Below are 23,137 nucleotides of genomic sequence, written 5' to 3'. Positions count from 1 at the left end.
CTTTAAAGAGGAACTGGCTGAGCTGAGAAGTAGCTATGGGCTACTAGCCATGGGCTAGTAGTCCCTGGAATTTTGTGTTGTCCCTGGAATTTTGGTGGCGGCATATGAATCCAGAATGATCATGGTATTTCAGACGATCTGGCCAAACTGGGTAATTCCTAGAGTACACAGATATCTTTTATTTAACTCTCACTGTAGAAACCGAGAGCCCCATCAGTGATCTGGACTCAGGTCCAGGATGAAGACACCCTGACTGATGTGCCCCACAGTTGCCCAGAAAGCAATCTGTGAATCTACAGGGTTCTCAGCAGTTTGCTCAAGTGTGATCGTGCTTAGCCCCAAGTCTGCAGTTTTTTGTTTTTTTTTTTAAAGATTTTATTTATTCATTTGAGATAGAGAGATACAGAGAGAGAAAGCACAAGCAGGGGGAGCAGCAGAGGGAGAGGGAGAAGCAGACTCCCCGCTGAGCAGGGAGCCTGATGCGGGGCTCGATCCCAGGACCCTGGGATCATGACCTGAGCCAAAAGCAGACGCTCAAATGAATAAGCCACCCAGGCGCCCCCAAGTCTGCAGTTCTGAGTCCAAGTGTTGACTGTGCAGTGAGACTGGATTCAAATCCTGGCTCTGCCAATTACCAGCTCTGTGACCCCAGATAAATATCTTAACCTCTCTGAGCTTCAGTCTCCTCCCCTACTTCATATTCTGACCATTAAACAACATGATGTATTTGAAACTTACCACAGTACCTGGTGTGTAGCAAGCGCTCTTTATTTTTTTTTTTTTTTTGAGAGAGAGAGAGAGAGAGAGAGGGTGAGCAGGGGGGAGGGCAGAGGGAGAGAGAGAAGTTTAAGCAGGCTCTGGGCTCAGATTGGAGCCCAACACGGGGCTTGATCTCACGACCCTGAGATCATGACTTGAGCTGAAATCAATCATTTAACTGACTGAGCCACCCGGGCACCCGACAAGCACTCTTTATATATTAGTTATTGCTATGGACTGAATGTGCCCACCTCCAAAACTTCATAGGTTGAAGACCTAATCCCTAGTATGATGGTATTCAGAGGTGTATCCAGAGGACCCTTGGGAGGTATTAGGGGATAAAGGTGGAGCTCTCATGAATGGGATTAGTGTCCTTATAAGAAGAGACCTGAGAAAGAGGATCCCTCCACCATGTGAGGACACAACAGGCCATCTGCAAACCGGGAAGTGAGCCCTCACCAGACACTGGACCTCCAGCACCTTGATCTTGGTCTTCCCAACCTGTATAACTGTGAGAAATAACTGTTTGTTGTTTAAAGCTTCAGTCATGGTAATTTGTTACAACAGCCTGAGCTGACCAAGAGTTATTATTGCTGTTATATAATAAATGTGACTAAACTGTTTTTGAAGCGATTTGCATTTCTGGTAAAACATCATTATTTTTGAACCACTAACAGGTTGTCTTTCCCCACTGTCAAACAGTGTAAAACATACCTTGACCTGCACATGTGTGGATTTCTGACCTTGTGACAACCCCCCCACCCCCAACACACTCACTGTGGAAAACAAACAGGAGCATCTGCTGAAGGATTTCTGAGAGAACCAGTGGAAACTGGCACTACATTCTCAGTCGGCTCCAAGCACAGAAAGAGAGGAACGTGCTAGGAGGGACATGTGCTAAGTAGTAAAAGTGGAAAAAGCAAAGCACACCCAGAGCCTTACAAGAAATAAAAGCAGCTGTCTCCAGAGCCCACCTGCCACGTGCATTTACACAGCAGGAAGCCTCAGATCTCTTGGGCCTTTGCTCCTGCAGCTGTGACAGGCAAGATTCACAGTACGTGGTGTGACTCCCATCATCACTGGGGGGGACCAGCTCCTCCCTATTTGCCTGGGACTTGTTTCCAGTTTGGGCGCTGGAAGTCCCCATCCCAGAAACCCCTTAGTCTCAGGCAAACCAGGATGGCCGGTTACCCTAAGGTCCAGCAACTTGCAACTTTATGTCGTGGGCCAGCGCAGAGGGACGGCTGATGGGACCGGAGGGGCTAGAGCCTGGCTGAGTCCTGAGATTGCTCCTGGAAGGAGGAGTCCACGAGACATGTGCACGGAGGCCCAGAGAAGCAGGGCCAAGGTCAACTAGTACAGGATGAGTGTGCGCAGGGACAGGCCAGGCCCCAAGTGTCACTCCCAGCCTGTTCAAAGATTGGCATGCCTTGAAAACAACATTCCACTTTGGATGATTATACAGGGGACAGGGAGAAAGTGACCTTCTTTGGTAAAAGTTATATATTCACCTGGTCTATTACTTTGAAGGTAAAGGAATTACTGCATATACTGACTATATGATTAAATTGTAGACGTCATTATCTTTCATTTACCAGTTTTCCATTTACTTTAATGAATAACTTTATCCATTTATGCCGAGAATATAGGCCTCTTCTTACATGGTGCTAGGCTTACAGTCCTCTAAAAATATCTTTTAAATTATTTGTTCTGATTATAAGTTGGCGCAGTTCTCCCACTTTGGCTTGTTTTATTCTCTTTTTTGTTTGTCTGTTCTTTGTCGTGTGGTTATTTGTTGTGTGAGTCTTGAGCCAGGCATCTGCTTAAGACACATATTAGGGTTTTACTCTTACATAGCCGTTTCTGTGAACAGTGGTATTGTGTTGAGCAGCATCCTGCTCTGACGGCTGACAGCAAGCACCTGCCGGCTGGCTGGTCTCAGAGGCCCGGTCGCAGCCCGAGCTTGGGGGCATGGGTTACAAAAACCCTCCAGAGGGGAAAGCCCAGCACTCGCAAGGTTCTTTGTTTCCACGGGAGGGCACTGTCTACCGTGGAGGGGATGGGCTTGTGGTACCCCCGGAGGACTAAGGAGTCCCGCCCGGAAGTTTGGACTGACTAGCTGCCAGGTTCTGGTGTGTTCTAGGGTCATTTTAGCTCACCTGCCCCGCCCGGTATGACCGAGGCAGGGCCTCTGTGTGCTCTCGTCAAGCCTGAGACAAGCGCACTGGTGTCTGGTGGAGAGGAAGAGTGGGCAAAATTACATCTAAGAGAGAGAGAGACAGCTGGATTGTGGAAGACTTCACAGACTTCATTTGGTGTAAAAACAATTAGGACGAATTGCAGACTTTGTCCAAGGGAAACAGGAGAGGGAAACAATACTGATTCGTTACACAGGTATTAAGCAGCCACTATATACATGATGACCCTTGGAGGCCGTGGGGCGCAGGGCTGGCCCTGGAGGAGGAGCCCAGCCAGTGCAGGGTGGGGGTGCAGGCTTGTTCCCTCCGCAGCCTCCCCCCTGACCCTCAGCTCAGACTCCCTGCCAACACAGAGCTTCCGGAGGGGCTTGCCAGTGCACGAGGCCAGGGCCACACACGGAGGCACCCTGGGCCATCCCTGGGCCGGCGTTTGCTGAAGACGGTTCCGGTTCTGGGGAAGACCGTTCCTAGTGACACGCTGACTCCGCTCCTGGACCATGGCCTCCATCACCTTCTCTCTCCTCCTTCACACGCCTTCTTTGAAGATGGTATCGCGTGCCTCTCCTGTGTGTGGCTCAGAGCTAGACCCTGCCACTGCCTTTCCACCGCACAAAAACTCGTCCCGGGGGTTACGGCTGTTCTCTGCACCCCCTTTGGGGAAATGGGCCCCGGGGCATTCGTGACACCATCAGAGGGGCAGAGCAGAGGCCGGACGGAGGCTCACAGGCACTCAGTGGTGGGGCTCAGGGTGGCCTGACTGGGGCTCGAGGGAAGGCCACTGACATGTCACGAAGTGGCGCTCACATCGCATTTGAAGTCCTACAGAGGAAACAGTACTCAGGCCTATCAAAGGAAGGGTTGCGCTGGTGGAGGTCAGGGCCACACCCCCCCACCCACTGCAGCCCACCCTGTCCCAGGTTCTTGGGGCAGTAACTTTCCCCTGCACCTGTCTTTGAGCTCATGGACAGAAGACATATGAATAACAAACTGACTTTCGACCTACATCTTATTACATCAGAAAGTAAATCAACCTTGAACTGTTAGTTTTGGATTTTATACAAAGAGATAATGCTGCCACCCCCCTCTCTCTCCAACCTCCTGATGACATGTGGTCTCTGTTGGTTTAAACTGTCCTGGGTAGCCATTTCCTATGCCTTTTTCAATGGGATGCTCCCACATGTCTTTTGCTGAATGTCCTGTTCTCTATTCACTTCTCAAAACATACCGTCTGTTAGCGATTTGGAGTGAGTGGACATTGTTTTTCTAAAAGTGATCTAATGACATGGGCTCTGTGAGAGCAACGCTCTTCTGCAGGGCACCTCTCCCCCCCACCCCACCCCCCCAGCCCCCCACCCCCAGCACCTCCGCCTGCCCCAGGCACTGCTGGCCCTCCTCCGGGGCACCCCGGCTACTAGACCCCGCCCGCTCCTGCCTCAGCTCTGTAGCATCCAGGAGCTGGAGCATCCAGGCCCCCAGTGAGTTCTGGGCAGACAGTGCAGAAAGATCTCTTTGCTCTTTTGTGTTACAGGCTGTCAACAGGCATCACAACAGAAATGCTTGAACTTCCTGAGGTCTTCTAGGGACAGCCCCTCTTCAGTTCTTTCTCATAATAGGGCTCAGATAATGTGTTTAAAGCAGGGCCAGGCGGGAGACAGAGCTGAGTGACAGACAATATTTTGTTGTTCCCTTTGACCAGGGAGGAGGCTTCAGTACCAGGCGGGCCTTTCAGTCCTGGCTCTGTTCCAGGGAGGTGGGCTTGGCCCCGGAAGGCCCCCCACCCCTCCTACAGATGGTGGCTTGGTGTCTGTCCCACCAGTCTTCAGATGTGCGGCAACACAGCCTGGGAGGAGGCTGAGGCTCTGGGGCCACACAGGCCACACAGAACTTTCTAGCTATCTATGGAACTCTGTCCCATTGAATTTAGGAGAGGAAGCTCCAACTTTTAGAAACCATGGGAAAAGAAAAATCAAAAAATCAATCAATCAATAAAAGAAAAACCAAAGCATGTTGATCCAGTGGCAAACTTCAGTCTGTATGCAAATCACACTGGAATACAGCAAAATGTATATTGGCATGTCATTCATGATCCATGTGTTAATGGAAATAAAATTTTATTAAATAAATTTTAGGACGGTAAGGTCGAGGAAGAGACAGATGTTTAAAGGAAACGATGTTTTTCCTTTCATGTTGTCCCTTATCTGTGTCGCCAGGGTATGACCCTGGGTAATTTTATAAATGCGAGCACGTGCATTGCTTTCTGGACCACTCCAGGCTTCTGGTTGGGGTAACCCAGCGCTATGGAATGAAATGTGGGCCGTGGCTGTGTGGGGTTAGTGGGCAGAGGACAAGCTGTGGACCCTGGTCAGAATTCTATCTCCACCATTAGCCCGCTGTGCAAATCCCTACACAGAATTTGCTTTATAAAAGACAAAGAGAAGACAAGTTAGACAATGGGGATTCCAGATTGAATTTTCTCTTGGTCTGTAGTTCATCTATTATTTTACTTGTTTCAGTATTTTTATTTCAATAGCAATAATTTTCAATTAAGAATTTCTATTCGAGGGGCATCGGGGTGGCTCAGTCTTTAAGCCTCTGCCTTCGGCTCAGGTCTTGATCCCAGGGCCCTGGGATCGAGCCCCGCATCGGGCTTTCTGCTCAGCAGGAAGCCTGCTTCTCCCTCTCCCACTCCTCCTGCTTGTGTTCCCTCTCTCGCTGTGTCTCTCTCTGTGAAATAAATAAATAAAATCTTAAAAAAAAAAAAGAATTTCTATTCAATTATTTGTTACATCTGCCTCTCCCCATCCCTGCCCCTCCCTTGCTTTCTGGTTCCTATGAATAACATGGCTCGATTTCATTTACTAGTTGGACGGGCATCTAGCAGAATGTCATTTGGAAGAAAGACTAAGAAAGGCCTTGGGGAAAGGGCTGCCCCCCTGAAAGGGCAGCTGAGCACGGCATTGCCCCTCAGGAACAGGCAATCTGCATTTACAAGGGTTCTTACCATTCCCTAAACTCAGCCCATCCGTCTTTACCTCTTGACTTGGCCAATATACTTCTTCCAACCAGACAGCCATACTCTCATTTCTACCTGTCTGAAACCTGTCCATCCTTCAGGGTTAGACTCAAAATGTGTCCTCATCCATGACTCCTTCTTTCCTCTCCCTTGCCCACCCTCAGCTGGGAATAAGTCTCCCCTTCTCCTGTGAATGCTAATAGCACTGGGTTCCCCATATGTCCCACCTATCATTAATAGGACCGGTTACAGGATTTCTTGGCTCCCTGTGAAATGGAGGCACAGGGCCCCTTGTTCAAAACTTACTAAGACTTTTCAGGATGGCTGCAGCAGAGCATCATACCAAGTGCAGGGCCCTTCGAAGTGCGAGTCACACATCACTGCGCCCGATCCTCGCCCAGCTAGATGGCCAGATGACGACTGGGACACTCCAGGGGAAACCGAGGCCCATTGGACAAATGTGATTGTTTAAATGCCTATTCAAATCCCCTCCTAGGGAACCTCCTTAGCTGCCCGCCTTCCTGAGCCTGGTTTGTCACCCTAGCACCTACATGCCTGGCTCTCCGCCTCTCCAGCACTTAGCTGAGGGCACTGCTCCCTGAGCACCCCCAGCCACTCTGCCCTATGCCTACTGCCCCTTGTCCTTAAGTCCTGCCTTGTTGATTTCCCAGATTGGCCACTAGCACCAGGAACAGGGAAGAATCCATTGGTTATTTTCCACAATACCACCACATCTCCCTTTCTCTTTCTGTTCCCTCCTGTTGCCAGAAGTTGCCAACACATAACTCTCGCTGCCAGCATGCTGGTGCAAAAACGCAGTCACACTCTTCTACCTATTCTATTTCCTTTTATTTATTTATTTGTTATTTATTTTTTCATGTATATATAAAATAAAATATTTTATTTATTCATTTGAGAGACAGAGAGTGTGTGTGAGAGCATGAGCAGAGGGGAGGGTCAGAGGAAGAGGGAGAAGCAGGCTCCCCACTGAGCAGGGAGCCCCACTCGGGGCTCAATCCCAGGACCCCGGGATCATGACCTGAGCTGAAGGCAGACCCTTAACCGATTGAGCCAACTGGGCACCCCCCACCTGTTCTATTTCTTTAAGTGGTAATATAGATGCTTACCTGATGCAGGAATGTGAGTATACTATCTCATTTAATGCTCTTAATCCTTTGAAGTACGTGCTGCTATTATTATGCCTTTTACAGATGAGTAAACCAACTCAGAGAGGTTAAGCAATTTGCCCAAGGTGATAAAGTTAAGGAGTGCTTACTCTTAGCCTTTGTATAAGCTAACTGAAGGCAAAGACCATATCTTGGTCTCTTTTCCCCATGGTACCACTCTTTGCATTCCATCCTAGTGTGCTATTGGGGTTATTAAGAGCCTCCATTTATTGATAGTTCACTGTGTATCGCCCTAGGCTGAGAATTTGCAAATGTTCTCATTAAATCCTTAGCACATCTCTACTAGCCAGGTTTTACTGCCCATTTTTCACAGATGAAGAAGCTAAGGCTTAGCAAGATTAAATCTCTCACTAGGTCACATAGCTAGTAAATCGTGGCACCGGGGTGGGTCCTGACTCTAAATGCAGGGCTCCTAATCAAGCTAAGCTGCTCCCATGTCTTCTCTTCCCCATATCCCCTTCCCGCAACTCCCCCGCAAATCTGGCCCCTCTCCACCTTACTCAGCCTTACCTTCCGCTAGTATCCATCCTCACACTGCCTCAGCCTCCATTAGAATCAGAGTCCTGGAGGCTCAATTGTTGCTTAACCTGCTGAATGATTTGGCTGCCTGTTGCACAATCCCAGCACAGAAAGAGAAAGTTGCCCATATTACCTGCCCTGGCCATATGATTGGCACCTTCTCTATTTCAAGTTGTGGCCTCCTAATGTCCTAACAAGAAGGCCAGAAGCAATGACGTTCTGTATCACATGACTTCTAGAGATCGGATAGCGAGTAGTGAAGACATGCTACCAGCTGAGAGCTTTGTCAGATTTAAGATGAATGGAAACTTGTTCCCCTCTTAGAGGTCTTCCATTAACTAACCTCATACATTTCCCCTCTCAATTTTCAAGAAGTCTAATCAAGGCAATCTATGGAGAAAAATGGCCTCTCTGTTTCTTGGTCTCATGGTAACTCTTTTTGAGAGTCAGGATAAGTCCCTGGAAACCAGGAGAAATCCTCCTGTCCTATGAGTGGCAAGTGGCCTATCTCTTTGCCTACTAATTGCTGAATTGTCCTTCACCTGTGCACACAGGTGCATGCACAAGTCCACCCCCACTCAGATCTCTATGAAATTCATTTGACCCCCAATCACAGGATGACTCATCCTATTTTTTTTTAAAGATTTTATTTATTTATTTGACAGAGAGAGACATAGTGAGAGAGGAAACACAAGCCAGGGGAGGGGGGGGGAGAGGGAGAAGCAGGCTTCCCGCGGAGCAGGGAGCCTGATGCAGGGCTCGATCCCAAGACCCTGGGATCATGACCTGAGCCGAAGGCAGACGCTCAACGACTGAGCCACCCAGTCGCCCCCATCCTATTTTTAACCACTGGTGCCAGACTTGCCTATTCAATAAGATGATGAGGTGGTCTCAAAACTAAGTCACCTGAGAAGTACCTGAAGAAAGAGATGATGAAGGTCAGAGAAGGGTAGTGGGATACAACTCTAAATACCTAAAGTCCAACATGTAGACCAGAGAATTGACTTAGTCTTTGTAGATTCTGAGGGGAGAATCTGGGTCCATTGGTGAGGTTACAAGGTAGGTAGGTGTTGACTCAATATTTCCTGATATCAAGGTTTCCTGATAACTAGAGCAATTCTGCAATGGAATGGACTACCAGCGGGGTGGAGAGATTCCTGAATCTAAATGTCTTCAAGCAGACACCACACAGTGGAGGGTGCCTCTGAGTGGGAAGCTGCCTAGTGCCTCTTGGTCAGCGATCATGTATGGGAGCCCGATCTGCACTTGGCAAGAGGCAGGTGCCGGAGATATAAGATTAAAAATGACTTAGACACTGCTGTCCTGTGAGAACGCTTCCAACTCAGGGATTATGTTCCTCGGGATTTAATGCAGGCTGAGGGCAGGAACAGCTAACACTTCTCTTGTGTGTTCATAATAACCAACATAGTGCTGTGGAGCCAGACCCATTGGTGACCATCTGAGGACAAGAACTGAATCGCCCATCTGTGCATCCTTTAGCACCTCGCACACCGTAGGTGTCCAAGAAATCGCTTTGAAGTTAATGAATGTGTGTCCAGAGAATACTCAATACAAGGCAATAAATGGATCCACAGAATCTAAAATATTCACTCACTGTTGAAGGGACCCATTCCAAACCCAGATAAAGAAGTACCCCAATTTTTTTTTAATATATATTTTTTTAAGATTTTATTTATTTATTTGATAGAGAGAGAGATAGCGAGAGCAGGAACACAAGCAGGGGGAGTGGGAGAGGGAGAAGCAGGCTTCCCGCCGAGCAGAGAGCCCGATGTGGGGCTCGATCCCAGGACCCCGGGATCATGACCTGAGCCGAAGGCAGACGCTTAACGACTGAGCCACCCAGGCACCCGAGAAGTACCCCAATTTTCTAAGGTGCAATGAGTTACTTGACTTCAGTGGCCTCACTATAACCATCTGACCCTCCAATGGTAAAGCACAGCTCTTCTGAACATCTCCATGTCCGAGAGCCCCAGAAAGCACACCATGGGCCCCGTTAGAAGATGACCATTTCACCTCTCATCTTCCTTCTTGTCTGAAAGTACCACTCATCTTGTTTTGAAGATATCAAAAGTTGATGACAGAAACCAGCAGAAGAGATGGATGTGATTTTCTGCATTGACTCCCATTCCCCTGGAAAACATTTAACCAGAAATAATGTAATCACTTACCTTTTATTTACCTTCCAAACCTGAAGTCAAGATAATTTCAACACCAGCTGAGTCATCACTTAAGTCAATAGGTCAAAGTCTCTTCTGCAAAATTGATTTCCAGATATTTTCCACTGACTGAAATTATGTGAATAAGCTAATTTATTTATTCTTTTCATTGTTAACCAAACTCAGTACATTTCTCTTTTTTTCACTTTTCTTCAACTATAGCACATAGCCGTGTTTTTTACTATTAAGAATAATGATTTGTTCCCTTATAGACAATACACAGCAGTCAACCTTCTCAGCTCTCTTTGGGCCCTCTATTCTTTTGGTTTGGGGTTAATAGAGAAAAAAAAAAAAATGATTGGGCTAAATCCAGACTTTGTCGCTGTGTAATGTGGTCAAGTTGCAGAACCTCTCTGAGCCCCTGTTTCTTCCTGTAAAGGAGGAAAGATGAGGATAGTACAGCTCCCAGGGAGTTATGACGATTAAAGCACAATGCTTTCCACAGAATAAGGAGTCACTAACATTAGTGAGGATGATGACATTTCCCTGAGGAGGAGCTATTCCAGCCTCAGAAAGGCCAATCTCCCCATCCTTTCTTTAACCCTACAGTGGTTAACCCTGTCTTTTGTGAGACAGGATGTTTGCATGGGTGTCAAGACCACAGTGAACAGTAAGAATAGTAGGAAGTCTTCCTTCAAACAAAAGAGAATGGAAAGTTCCCCATAGTTTCTTTTGTGATAATGAAAAGCTTATTGCAACGATCACTGTGTGCTTGAGGCGGATTTCACGCATAGCATTACCAGCCCAAAGCATATAAGAACTTCACCTGAAAGAGTAGAAAGATGTGATGAAGTGCAAACTTTTCTTTCTGTCCTGGGTTTAGATAAAGCCTCTTCCCCAGGGCTGGGACTAAAGTGTGACACAGGCTAAGCCTAGGGCATAAAATTTAAGGAGATGCAACCCTGAGGATGAGCACCTCCTTAAATTGTGCACCTTCACCCTCTCCCTTGTCCCACCTTAATCCAGGCCCTACTCCTCCCCCCACTGATACCCTCAAATGCAGTTTCTTTTCGGGTTTAGATCTGCAGAACCTGGTCATGGTTATGAGGGCAGGATTGGTGGGGAGCTTGTAGAACCCTCTCTCCACCAAAAGAAAGGGAATAATTTAATCACCGCTGGTCACTGTGATTTAATAATTTAATTTAATAATTTTAATAATTTTTGCTCACATCTCCCAATTTTGGTGTGTTGGCACTGAGTACAAAGGGCTTTTCCAGATTACTCCCAGGGCAACTGTGCTAAGTTACCTTCACAAAAAACCTGATGGGTCCTTGGATAGGGGTAATTTGCATTCCATTGACTGATGTTTTACATTAAAGAAATAAATTCCAGTCTGTCTCCACAAGACAAACGTTATGATAATTTTGTATAATAATTTGTAGTTCTTGGCTGATCAGACATTGCTGGGCCACATGAGTCCAGGTGAGCTCCTTTAGGGCAGATGGTGTCTTCTTGTCACTCTGCGTCCAGGCACCTGACATCACAGGTAGTGGGTGTTCAATAAACATTTGTTCAATGCCCATATGAATGAAGAAACACCAAGCTTATCAGAAATTAATGCTCGGCCTCTCAGGGCTAGGCCCTTTAAGTACCAAAAAGGGCAGAGCCAGAAATCCAGCCCAGCGATTAAAGCACCAACCACTGTGACTTCCTCCCTGTGAAAACCAATCGTCCCTCTGGCTTCTGCTGACGTCCACTTGTCATGCTCTGTTTTGTGAGAGGCTGGGTTTCTAGCTTTCACCTCTGTTCTCAAAGCGTGACTTGGTATTGCAGCCCCTTCTAGCTCTACCCTTCCCCTCTGAGACCCGCGTCTGCCTGCAGGGCCCCCGACACAACCGACCCCCGGCAGCTCCGACCCCAGCTTGCCACAATCCTTCTCGTCTTGGCTTCTGATTGGTAATTATAAACACAGAGTCAGCCTCGGAAGAGTTCAAGTGCATCGCCGCCCTAGGAGAGAGCCCTACTTTTGACTTCAGAAGACCTGGTGCCATCCTCAGCCGCCATCTTGAGAACCCCGCCACCAGCCGCATGGGGGCTCCAGCCAGCAAGCTCTGCCCAGTGCCCTGCTGCCATGCCCTGCAGGTTGTTGACCCTCTTCTGGCCCTCAGGCCCTTGGGCCTGGTCTCCTCAACCAGCTTGAACAAACCTCTGATAGCCTCAATACGCTCAGACGTAGTGTCAATGGAAATTATTGTTTTAGTACAGTGATGTGGGCCTCAGAGATTAATGCACAGAAAAGTAATAAAATAATGAGACTAATGAGCAGAAAATGGAGTAAATACCTATCTCCTGCTGGCATACAAAGAAGTCGGAGCCAGGTGGATGAAACTGACCCAAGATAACTTATAAGTGCATGCATTCAGCATGTGAAAATCTTCCCCAGTTTGAAATTGGTGCCATCAAGCACAGTGAGTACCCGTAGCCTCCCTTGAACACCCTTTGCTACAAGTATCTTGGAAAACATACCAAAATATCATCTATTTTCTTCTTCATTGTCCGTAGGTAAATGGCAACATTTTTACCTAAGGAAACTGAAAAAAAATTTAAGGGACCATTTTATTAAGCTTGACTCTACAGGTATTTCAGTTTGTAAGTATTAGACATATGGAGAAGTTGAAATATAACCAAAGATACTTATAAAATACATTTAAAAAGAGTTCTGATGATTTTCCCATATGTGATTCCCACAAGTCAGCATGGAAACAATAGCAGAGGAAAAGAGACAATACCCAACGTGACCTACACCAGCTGAATGGTAGAGACATAAATCGGCACATTCTTTCTGATCACAGTTAGCGATTTGGCCAGAAAAACCTAGAGCTTTAAAAATGTCTAAATTATTTGAATCGATGATTCCTCTAGTAAGAATCCATCCTGCAAAAAGAACTAGATAGCCAAAGATTCCTAAATACAAAAGTTCATTGCAGCTTGTACATGATAATGATCAGCTGAGAACAAACTAAGTGCTCAGCAATAAGCAAGTGGTTACATACATTATGACACACACGAGAGAATCATAGGCAGTCATTAATGACATGGGAATATATTCAAGTTACAATGTTAATGAAAAAAAGAAGACAAAGTTGTATGTGCCATATGATTTAAATTATATATAAAACAATTCTTTGCATAGAAAAAAAAGACAAGATGGAAAAAAAAACTATATGACAGACCATTGACACCATTAAAAAAGCAGGAAAGAAAAAGAAACATGGGCACTGTTGACCTCTGGATGATGAGATTGTGGACGAGTGCTGTTTATATCTGATAGGGTGACAGGTGAGGTATCAATTACTCTTTACTACAGGCTTTGTGTTTCTAGCATCAGTGAAACAAAACAATACCTCATGCTTTAGAAACTGTCACCCATGGAAGATCTAAGAACAAAGATACCAAAAGAAAAATGATCAAAAAGAATGATCAAAGGGAACTTTTTCTCCCCCCTCCCCACCCTCAGGGGGGTGGCAGCAGAACCACCCCAAGACCAGTGTGGGAGTCCCAAAGCAGAGGAGAGGTGAATCTCGCTTCCCGGGTGGGGGGCAGGGGAGGGGCGCATGGGTAGCATGGGGAGACATCACATCACGGGGAGAAGTCTCCTGCGTGGCGGGATAACACCAGAGCATGGTGGTGGGGCCATGATTCTAGCGTCTGGGCAGATGGGCTTGAATGCAGCTTCATGAAGCCCCCCATGCCAGGGGTGGGCACGAGAGCCAAATTTTCCCAAGGTTAAAGAAGGGAGTGGTACTTAGCTGAGAAAAGGCCTTTTTTGGTATAGAAAGGGTCCCAGGGCTGAGATAAAGGGACCACTGATCAGAGGATGCAGGAAGGATGTCTTACTATGGACTAAATGGGGGCAAGTGAGACATTAGCTTGTGTGGGGGGGACATGTCAGGTGGATGTACTTGAGCACCAGCAGAGATGGTTACCTGGCAGAAGGGGCCAGCGCAAACCCCAGCTGCACAGGCAGAGGTGGACGCCTCTCTCTGCCCCACTAAATACACTAAAGTGGTATTTGCATAAGTCTCCCCCCCCCCACTCAGACTTCCTTCTAACCCTAGGGGGCAGAAGAAGCATAAGGGGTCAACCGAAATGGGACTGGATTGCTACCAAGCATCTGGGAGATAAGGTTACCTGTAAGTGACTAGGTTAAATTTCACAAAAGACGGCTCAGACTCAGAAATTCAAGGGTGTGTGGAAAATAAAGTTGTATTTTATACACCTGAGCTTATGACCTATGAAGTATGTACTCCTTGCATATATTTTCGTGACTTTCACATTTTTAGTAATGACCATATTTTATATCTTAAAAGATTACTTAAAAGGAAAGCATTGCATCCACACAAAGTTGCATAAGGTGGATGGAAAGTCACCCTTGGTCCTGAAGATCATCCTGCTAGATGACCAGAGCTTGTGTGTCCCGAAGAGCCAGGACCTCACTCTCAGAGAGAACCTGGAGCCCCAACCACAGCTTCTGAGCCTCTGTCATTAAGATTCCGTATGACCATAGGAGTACCTGGAAGTAAATATGAAAACAGTCCTTACATCTACCTCCTTGGCCTCATCGCACTTCCCCCTTGCTTACCTTTCAGCTCCCAGCAAATCAATAGGATTACGCTCCTTTGTAGAAAGCTTCTCTCTTTTTTCAAGATGAAATATTATTCTCAATATCAGAGAACAGAACAAATCCATCTACGCTTAATGGTGACCTCTAAATATTTGAAGAACAGGTGGGACTTCATGTTAGGGCTTCTCTGCTCCAGGCTAAACCAAGCCAGGTCCTTCTATGATTTTTTCCAAGCCTCTCACTATCCTGCCCACACTCCTGTAGGCCACACCTGGGATTGTCAAGGGCCACTTACAAGCAATGCCTGGAACCAACACTCTGGCCCTGTGCTCTGGCCATAAAGACTGACTCTAATTCTGCTTAGGCCTCGAAGGGCATTACAGAGGCATCTGTGTTCTTAGCTGCCCCCAAAGCATCTCAGTCTGCAGGGAAGGACTCGAAACCAGAGCTTTGCCAAGGGAGTGGCTGTTAGACCAGGGCGCCCCTCTGCTGCACTGGGGGGGCACTGATCACACCCAGGTTGGTGCCCATCTGCGCAGGGCCCTGGCAGCGTGGTCTGAGGGAGCAAAGCAGCCCACCCAACCCTGCCTCGGGAAACTCCTCCTCTCACCCCTGTTCCACACTTCAGGCAGAAATCGCTCCCTTCCTTCCTTCTTTTCTCCAAGGCTCTCACCCAAGATCTTAGCATCTCCAGTAGCTCTTCCTGCTCGCTCTAGACCATCTGTATCTTTGCTACATCTGCGGGCCTTGTTTTCCCTCCAGGAGGAGATCACTCTTTCTTTCTTTCTTTCTTTTTTTAATTTTTTTTCATTATATTCAATTAGCCAACATATAGTACACCGTAAGTTTTTGTTGTAGTGTCCAGCAATTCATTAGTTGCGTGTAACACCCAGTGCTCATTCTTTCTGACATTTGAGGATTTTATCAAATTGCTGCCTATCCCCACTTTCCCCTCACAGACCCCATGGCAGGCCCTGATCCCAGCAAGGGACACTCCACGAGCATGACAGGGCTGGCTGTGCCGGCCCCTCCTCACCTTGGTGCACAGCTCACCCCCTCCATGTTCCAAGCCGACTTTGGAGCATCTCCCTACCCTCCCCCGCTCCGCCTGCCCCCAGCAGCATTGACTTTGGCAGATTTCTGGGGGACCAGTGATGTCCTAACCTGTTTGCCTTTCCAGAGCTGATGTTTGCAGGGGTTTACTTGGAACCGGAACAGAAGTCATCCCATGTCCTTATGCAACTCCTCCAGCAGGCTCCGACAGATAAATAAAGCCCTCGGCCCTCCACCGGCCTACTTTTTGGAGCAGAGCACCTGGGTTGGTTCCTGAAGCTTCCAGCCATCCACCCAGTTGCTAGGGCCTCTCCGAAGCAGCCATGAGGTCCCTCGCCCTGCTCCTTTGCCTCGCTCAGCTCTGGGGCTGCCATTCTGTCCCAGTGGGGCCAGCTCTGGCTTATAACGAACCGAACTGTGATGACCCAGAAACAGAGCGAGCAGCGCTGGCGGCCGTGGACTACATCAATAGCCACGTGTTTCGAGGCTACAAGCACATCTTGAACCAGATTGACAAAGTCAGAGTGTGGCCTCGGGTAAGTGACCCTGCTGTGTCTGAGCCCAAAGAAGCTGCGTGCGGAGCTCCACTGGGTGCCTCAAAGATCACATCTGCTAGCACGAGGAACCTGCAGAGGGGCAAACTCTCTGGTTTCTTCCCAGGAGCAAGGGAGGGAGCGGGGGTGGGGAGGAGCAGGGGTTGGTGGGGCAGGGAACAAAGAGGAGACATTCTGGGTTGTAGTCAAGGGTCTCAGGAGGGTGCTGGATGGGGGGTGAGGAGGTGTGTGAGACAATAAAAGCCCTCAAATGATATTTTGAACAACTACAAGGATTTCCCAAGCTCCCCTATCTCTGCCTTCACTGTTACTCCTTCCCAACTCTACTAGTGACTTAACAGTTTCAACTCAGAGGAAGGCTCGCTCTGCCCCCTCATCCCCGGCAGGGGGCAGTAGAGAGCAGCAACTTCGCATCCAGGCATCTACAAGCCCAAAGACAAAAGCCAAGGACAACTTTTCCTTTAGGAAGGAAAAGAAAATGGGGAAGGAGGGAAAGGAGATGATGAGAGGGAAGGCGGAAAGAAGTAGAGGGAGGGGTGGAAAAGACGAAGAAAGACTAAGATATTATCCTATGCCACCCTACTTGGTTGATTGAAAAAAAGTCCAAAGCTGATTTTTGCAAAGCACTGCTTGAAGGGTGAAATTTTAAAAATTAAGTATCAATGCTCATTTTTAGCTTCCAAATAGAGCTCAGAATGATGACTGTGGTTCCATCGACCTGCCCAAGCCCATGGCCCTTTCTTCCTTGCAAACACCATCTAAGAGCTTGCCCAGCCAACAGGAGAAGACCTGAGAAGCCCGGGCCATTGTCCTGTCCACAGGCCAGGGCAGAGCTGGGGGGAGGTGCCGACTAACAGGAATGACTTTTCCCTCACCTCTCCAACAGGGCTAACTTCAAGCCCAATGCGGGCTCACACTTTGGTCCGCTCAACGGGATCAGAGGAATAGGCTGCTCACCGCTTCATTCTGTGTCTCCACAGCGGCCAATGGGAGAGGTGTTTGAGCTTGAAATAGACACGCTGGAAACCACCTGCCATGTACTGGACCCCACCCCCCTGGTCAACTGCACCGTGCGGCCCCTGGTGGAGCATGTGAGTGCCCCTCCTAGGGTGACTGCACGTGGTGCCCCAGCCAGGTCCCCGGTGGTTCTGCAGAGTGCAGGCCCATTTTACCCAGCTTCCCAGCCTCTCTTCATGGCTAGCCAGCGTGCAGTTGCTAAAATGACCATTTAATGCTTCCTGCCCTGGGGCGGATTTTTACAACAGCTCAACTTTCTTGTAGCCCTTTCTGAAACCAGAGAGCATCATGTTTGAATATCACTCAGTCAAGGTGATTTCATGAGGCTCATCTTTGACATCATGTCTGAGGGACCACCCCACCCCCTACCCCCGGACTCCCAGTGAGAAATGAAAGGCCAGCCCCCCTCCCCAGCCCTCACTGTGGGTTTATTTCTCCAGGCTGTGGAAGGGGACTGTGATTTCCGGGTGCTGAAACAGGATGGCCAGTTTTCCGTGTTGTTTGCCAAATGCGATTCCAGTCCAGGTAGAGATAATGATGATTATTCTTATTTTTACCTTGTGGAGAGAGTGAGGAAGGGACCTGAATTGCTTTCAGTGTAAGCAGTTTTAGCCACTTTGTTGGTGAGGAAAAGGAGGAGCCCAATTTCCTGGGATCTGGAATCGTAAAACTTTGTTTAAGGAGCTGTTGTCCTTGGCTGTGAAAATTCCCCTTGACGAGAGGGGCTCCTGCAGAAACGTCAGCAGGACAGGAGCCACCTGAAGGCTGAGTAAGAAGCAGAGAAAGCAGCTGAAGCCATCTGGAGCATGTCCTAGGCCTTTCAAAATGAGCTAGAGCTGGGGCGAATGCCCTGGAGAATTCCAACCCATTATGGTTTCTTCTCGGTGCGTAGACTCAGCCGAGGACGTGCACAAGGTGTGCCCAGACTGCCCCCTGCTGGCCCCGCTTAACGACACCAAGGTAGTGCACGCCGTGGATGTTGCGCTGACCGCCTTCAACGCTCAGAGTAATGGTTCCTATTTTCAGCTGGTGGAAGTCTCTCGGGCTCAACTGGTGGTAAGACTGAGACCTTTGGACAGGCCTTTGGGCAGTCTGGCGGCACTGAGGGAATGTAGGTGGTAAAACAGCGGTGAGGGACAGAGCAGGGGCAGGGGCAGCGACAGGAAGGCAAGGCTGGTGGTAGGAGAAAAGGGAAAGATGGGTCCTTAGGGGTATGAGCGGTAGGAGGACACCGAGTGTCACGAGGATCCAGAGAGGACCCTCAGCACCTCACCCATGGGGAGTCACCCTAACATAAAACAGCCAGCCGCTGCCTGTCCCAGGTTCCTCAGCTCTGGTTACCACCAGGGCTCGCTGGGCAGCAGGTGCGAGTTCCGGCATTATCCAGAAGCACGTGCTGTAAGTTCACGGGTTTGCACGTGTTTGTCACCCATCACCACTGGTCGTCAGCACTCTCATAACTGATACTTATAAAGGCGTGAGCCTACTTACACAGATAGGCATATAGATGGCAGGATCCTAAAGTGCCTTTTGAATCACCGAAACAAAAATTTAATTGTATAGTGGAGTATTGAGCACATCTGATTGCAACAGAATTCTAATATTTAAGAAAACTGGTCTTCTGGATACCAGCCATGGCATACTTGGAAATACATTCTACGTATAGGTGGTGATTCTGATGAACCAGAACATGTGATTCTCAGAAACCCCCACCCCAGACGATACCACCAAATAACAGATATTTTATTGTTGTAAGCATCCAAATGCTACAAGAAAGAAAAGCACAAGTGTCTTCTCTACTTTTCTTTAGATTTTTCATTGGATCCTGCTCTCTATGATAGGATAGGTGGGAGAGGTGTTAATCTCTTCACTTTCCCACCCCATCTTGGAGTAACCTGAATCTTAGGGCTCCAAGTGCAGCCCCAAGAGGGAAGGCCGTGAATCACTATATTGTACACCTGAAACTAACATTATACTCTATGTTAAATAACTGGAATTTTAAAACAATTTTTTTAAAAAGAGGAAAGGCCAAGGGAGGGGAGGGCCCTGGGCTCCCACTCAGGTCAGTTAAGGTGGGCACTCTGGAAACTCATCTCTGCCCTGAATGATGGGCAGTGGCTACCTTTACCTCCTTCACCTCTGTATACAAGCCCTTCAGAACACAGAGCCCCAATAACTGACCTGTGGTGGCCACGGGGGCCGTGTTTGCTGGCCACTCAGTGTGTTCTCGGCGAGCGTGCAACCCCAGTGCCCTTGCTCCTCCCCTCCAGCCTCTCCTTCCCTGCCTTTTCGTGAAGTCGTGTTGCCTTCTAAGCATTTTCCTTTATCCTCCTCAGCCTCTTCCACCTTCTACGTATGTGGAGTTTGCTGTGGCTGCCACGGACTGTGCTGCTCAAGAGACCACCGATCCAGCCAAGTGCAACCTGCTGGCAGAGAAGGTGAGCGGGCCACGCCGTGAGGACGGCAAAACCAGCAGTAGAACAGAGCGTCCTCACATCGAGTTAGTATCTTGGAGCCTCAGAGAGAACAGTTAAAAATGCCCACTCCCCGTGGGGCTGGGTTATGCCAGGCCTTCCTCCGTGGTGTTACCTCCCCACTGAAGAGCTGTCACCAAGTCATCGCCCCACTGAAGGCCCCTGGGGTTCGGAGAAAGACAGAGGCTGTTTCCTGACTGGGCCAAGTCATACCCGGCTTCCAGGAGTGCATTGTAGATTTTCTAGATACACCACTAAGATGAAATCTTTGAAGTCCTTGCTGCCGTAATGTCCACTTCTAGGAATCTAGCCTAAAGAGATCATCAGAGATGTTTGACAGAAATCTATCTAATGAGATGATTGATCATGGATTCAAAATGGCCCAAAAGAGACCCGAGTGTCCAACAGGAGGGCATCATTGAATACAATATGGTACATCAATAAATAGAAAATTATACAGACCCTAAAAATTAGGTTTTGAAAGAATAATGAGTGATACAAGAAAATGTTACCATATTATAGTGAGTGAAAAACACAGGGTACAAAATGGTATAGTCACAATGATCCCAATTTTTAAATGATTTTTAATATGTTTAAAAATAAAAAAGAAATACATGTATGTTGACAGAAGTTTTCCTGGGTCACCACAATTTCTGGGATGATGGGTGATCTCTCTTTTTTTTTTTAAGATTTATTTATTTATTTATTTGAGAGAGAGAGAGAGAGCATGAGCAGGAGGGGCAGTGGGGAGGGAAAGGGAGAGAATCTCAAGCAGACTCTGCACTGAGCATGGAGCCCAATGAGGGGCTCTATCCCATGACCCTGAGATCACAACCTGAGCCGAAAGCAAGAGTCAGACACTTAACCGACTGCGCCACCCAGGCGCCCCTTATGGGTGATCTCTTACAATCTCAAAGCATACCTGGATTTTCTGCCTTCTATTTAGAATTACATATTGTATATCTTCGATAAGCAGAAACTAGAAACTTTTAGGGGAAAATTTTTTTTTAAGGAGTTAAGAATTGAAGGCTTTTTCCCTTCAACCTGGAGGATCAGTGAAACTGGGGGAGAAAATCCACTTCTTAAAACCAGTTCAAATAACTTCTCTTTCTGCGTGCAGCAATATGGCTTCTGTAAGGCTACACTCACGGAGAAGTTTGGTGGAGAAGATGTGGCCGTGACCTGTACTGTGTTCCAGCCACAGGTAAGGGCATCGTGGGTATACTGGCCCTCATCCTCAGAATACAATGATCCTTTAACATATATGCAATGTTAGTAATGACAGGGCATTTGGGCCCTGTCCTTCTGAGCCCCACAATCTTAAATAGCTCTGGGTATATGGAATTGTCAACAAATGAAAGGATACTTCCACCATGCCTTCCCCTCCAGCAAACTAGTGCCTGCAGGACAGGGCCAGTGCTCGTGTGAGGTTGACAAGTCCATCTTTCCATTCGCAGGGGGTGGGGGTGGTACTCTGAGTTGCGCAGGTGGCCAGATCTGCCTGGCTGCCCCCCGTGGCTGCAGGTGTAGGTGACAAGCAGGTGACACTGCTGGTAGAAGCCATAAAGCGGGGTGCTTTTGCTCGTGGGATATATGTATAAGTCCACCGAGCCCAAGACAATTGGTGAGAAAGGGGCTACCACAGGCCAGTTACCCCTTCCTTCTGGCTCTGATGACAATCCTTTGCACCTAGGTAGTTCTTTTTGGTCAGATTCCTTGCCAATAAAAATTATTACTGGGAGAGAATTGGGTGGGGTTCACCCAGAAGCATGAGTGGCCTTGCTTGTGAGCAGAGAGGTAGCTAACCTGGACATGGTCCTCTCTCCAGTCTTTGCTCCCACAGCCCCAACCAGACAGCCCCGATGCAGCGGCCCTCGGCCCCGTGGAAGACCCAGCGATGCCTGTACCTTCCCTGGCTGACCTGCCAGCAGCCGACCTGGGGGTGGGACCCATGGTGGTGGCAGTTCCCGAGGCGCTTCTGCCAGGGCGCCGCACACACTACGACCTGCGCCATGTCTTCATGGGGGTGGCCTCTGTGGAGTCCGCCTCAGGAGAAGCATTCCATGTGGGCAAGGCCCCCAAGGTGGTGGAGCCTGGTATTGTCGGTGGTCCTGGTCCAGTGGTCCGTCCTTGCCCAGGGAGAATCAGATACTTCAAGGTGTAGACGTAGGTCAGAGATGAGAAGGTTTGGCCCAGGAACATAGATAGCCACCATTTTCTCCAAGTCTGGGTATGGGAGGGGGTCTTGTTTGCCTTCAAAGCAGGTGCTACACACGTCTAGGTTAATATCAAGTCTTCAATCCCAACTTCTCTTCATTCTTCAGGGGATGGAAGCAGAGGGGCAATGTTAGGTCTCACGGAAGGTATAAGGCTGGCAACTTGATGGTCATTGTTTTGATGCTAAGTCACCACCATCGTGTTCTCTGCCTTCTTTGACCTCACAAAAACAACTGGAACTGGGACTTTGAGAGGTGCTCTTGCCAACCTCATATTTTCTTGTTAATAAAAGCGACTGAAGGACCTTCCTTAGTAAAGAAGGTTCTAAGCTGAAATGTGGTTATGATTATTGCTTATTCCCTCCAAGCTCACATGTGACCTACCTTCAAAATAACCATATCACAAATGTCCCTAGGCAAAATCTAAGTGAAAACAGAAATAAAACGGAACAAAAATCAGCAGTATTACTATACACAGGGAAAAAAAATGAGACCAGGACCTGCTCACAAGCCATAGAATGAGCCCCTTTCCTTATGAGAAAATCATTCTTTTCATTTCATGAGGGTCAGAAAATACTGTTAAAGGAGGACACAGTGCCTGAACTTTGTACAAACCAACCATTGGTTTTCCCCAATGTCCAGGTAAGGGGGGATTAAAATTGGTAATTAACACAGGAGCCTCACTTTAATTATACCTCTTCATTATTTATGTTTAAAATAACTGTTGATTATACTGTATACACTTCATTTCATAATAGAGGATTGGTCTTTCTAGCCAATCCATTTTAACACCTTAAGTTAAAGCTCTGGTTTACAGTATGAATAGAGGAGGGATACTCGTATAGTATAGAATGGTAACTAGACAATTTCACTGTTTTGCCTCCTAGCATTAAGTTGTTCTGAGCAATGTAAAGGATAGGCCCTTTCAGACAGAATTTTAAAGAAGTGAGACTAACAACCAGTTGAGTGGGTTCACTTGAACCAAAGAGACCGGATCAAGTGTTGATACCTTATTACTGTTTCCTAGAGGTTTTGCCAATATTCCAGTAACCAGAAGGTAGGAAAACCACTACGTATTTCAGAAGCCAGGGAAGATGAGGAAGGTATGGTTGGCTGGGCTAAATGCTGCAGAAAGAGCAATGAGAATAGGACTAAGAAAAATCCATGGGTTAGCTGACTGATTTGGAGGTCATGGCAGATGTAGTTTCACTGGGAGGATGAGTGTAAAAGCCACTTGCAGGGGCTCAACTGGTTGTAGATGATGAGGAAATGGAGGGACTCATGCGTTCTCTTTCAAGCAGTTTGATGGTGAATGGTGGGAGAGATAGGATGGAATCCAAAAGGAT

General features: G+C 47.8%; 1 protein-coding gene across 2 annotated transcripts; it reads left to right on the top strand.

Moving 5' to 3' along the window:
* The first annotated feature begins 15,628 nt into the window (after positions 1-15,628).
* On the top strand, positions 15,629-22,768 carry AHSG (alpha 2-HS glycoprotein). 2 transcript variants are annotated; one of them, XM_032406182.1, is made up of 7 exons: positions 15,629-16,066; positions 17,065-17,175; positions 17,542-17,626; positions 17,994-18,157; positions 19,438-19,539; positions 20,696-20,779; positions 21,419-22,768. In XM_032406182.1, exons 1-7 carry the CDS (start codon positions 15,854-15,856, stop codon positions 21,737-21,739), a joined length of 1,080 nt encoding a protein of 359 aa, XP_032262073.1. In that variant the 5' UTR covers positions 15,629-15,853; the 3' UTR covers positions 21,740-22,768. The 2 variants fall into 2 exon arrangements, with proteins under 2 accessions (XP_032262073.1, XP_032262072.1); XM_032406181.1 differs by having other exon boundaries at positions 21,404-22,768.
* Positions 22,769-23,137: the final 369 nt, after the last annotated feature.

This window comes from Phoca vitulina, unplaced genomic scaffold (assembly GCF_004348235.1).
Source record: "Phoca vitulina isolate PV1807 unplaced genomic scaffold, GSC_HSeal_1.0 scaffold8, whole genome shotgun sequence".
Taxonomy (NCBI): Eukaryota; Metazoa; Chordata; class Mammalia; order Carnivora; family Phocidae; genus Phoca; species Phoca vitulina.
The sequence above is the reverse complement of the archived record's forward strand: the minus strand, read 5'-3'. Positions and strand labels throughout refer to the sequence as shown.

Coding starts and splice junctions, on each gene's coding strand:
- AHSG (XM_032406181.1), top strand. CDS start 15,854: ATGAGGTCCCTCGCCCTGCTCCTTTGCCTCGCTCAGCTCTGGGGCTGC. Junction 17,627..17,993: donor CAAATGCGATTCCAGTCCAG/GTAGAGATAATG, acceptor CTCGGTGCGTAG/ACTCAGCCGAGGACGTGCAC. Junction 19,540..20,695: donor GCAACCTGCTGGCAGAGAAG/GTGAGCGGGCCA, acceptor TTCTGCGTGCAG/CAATATGGCTTCTGTAAGGC.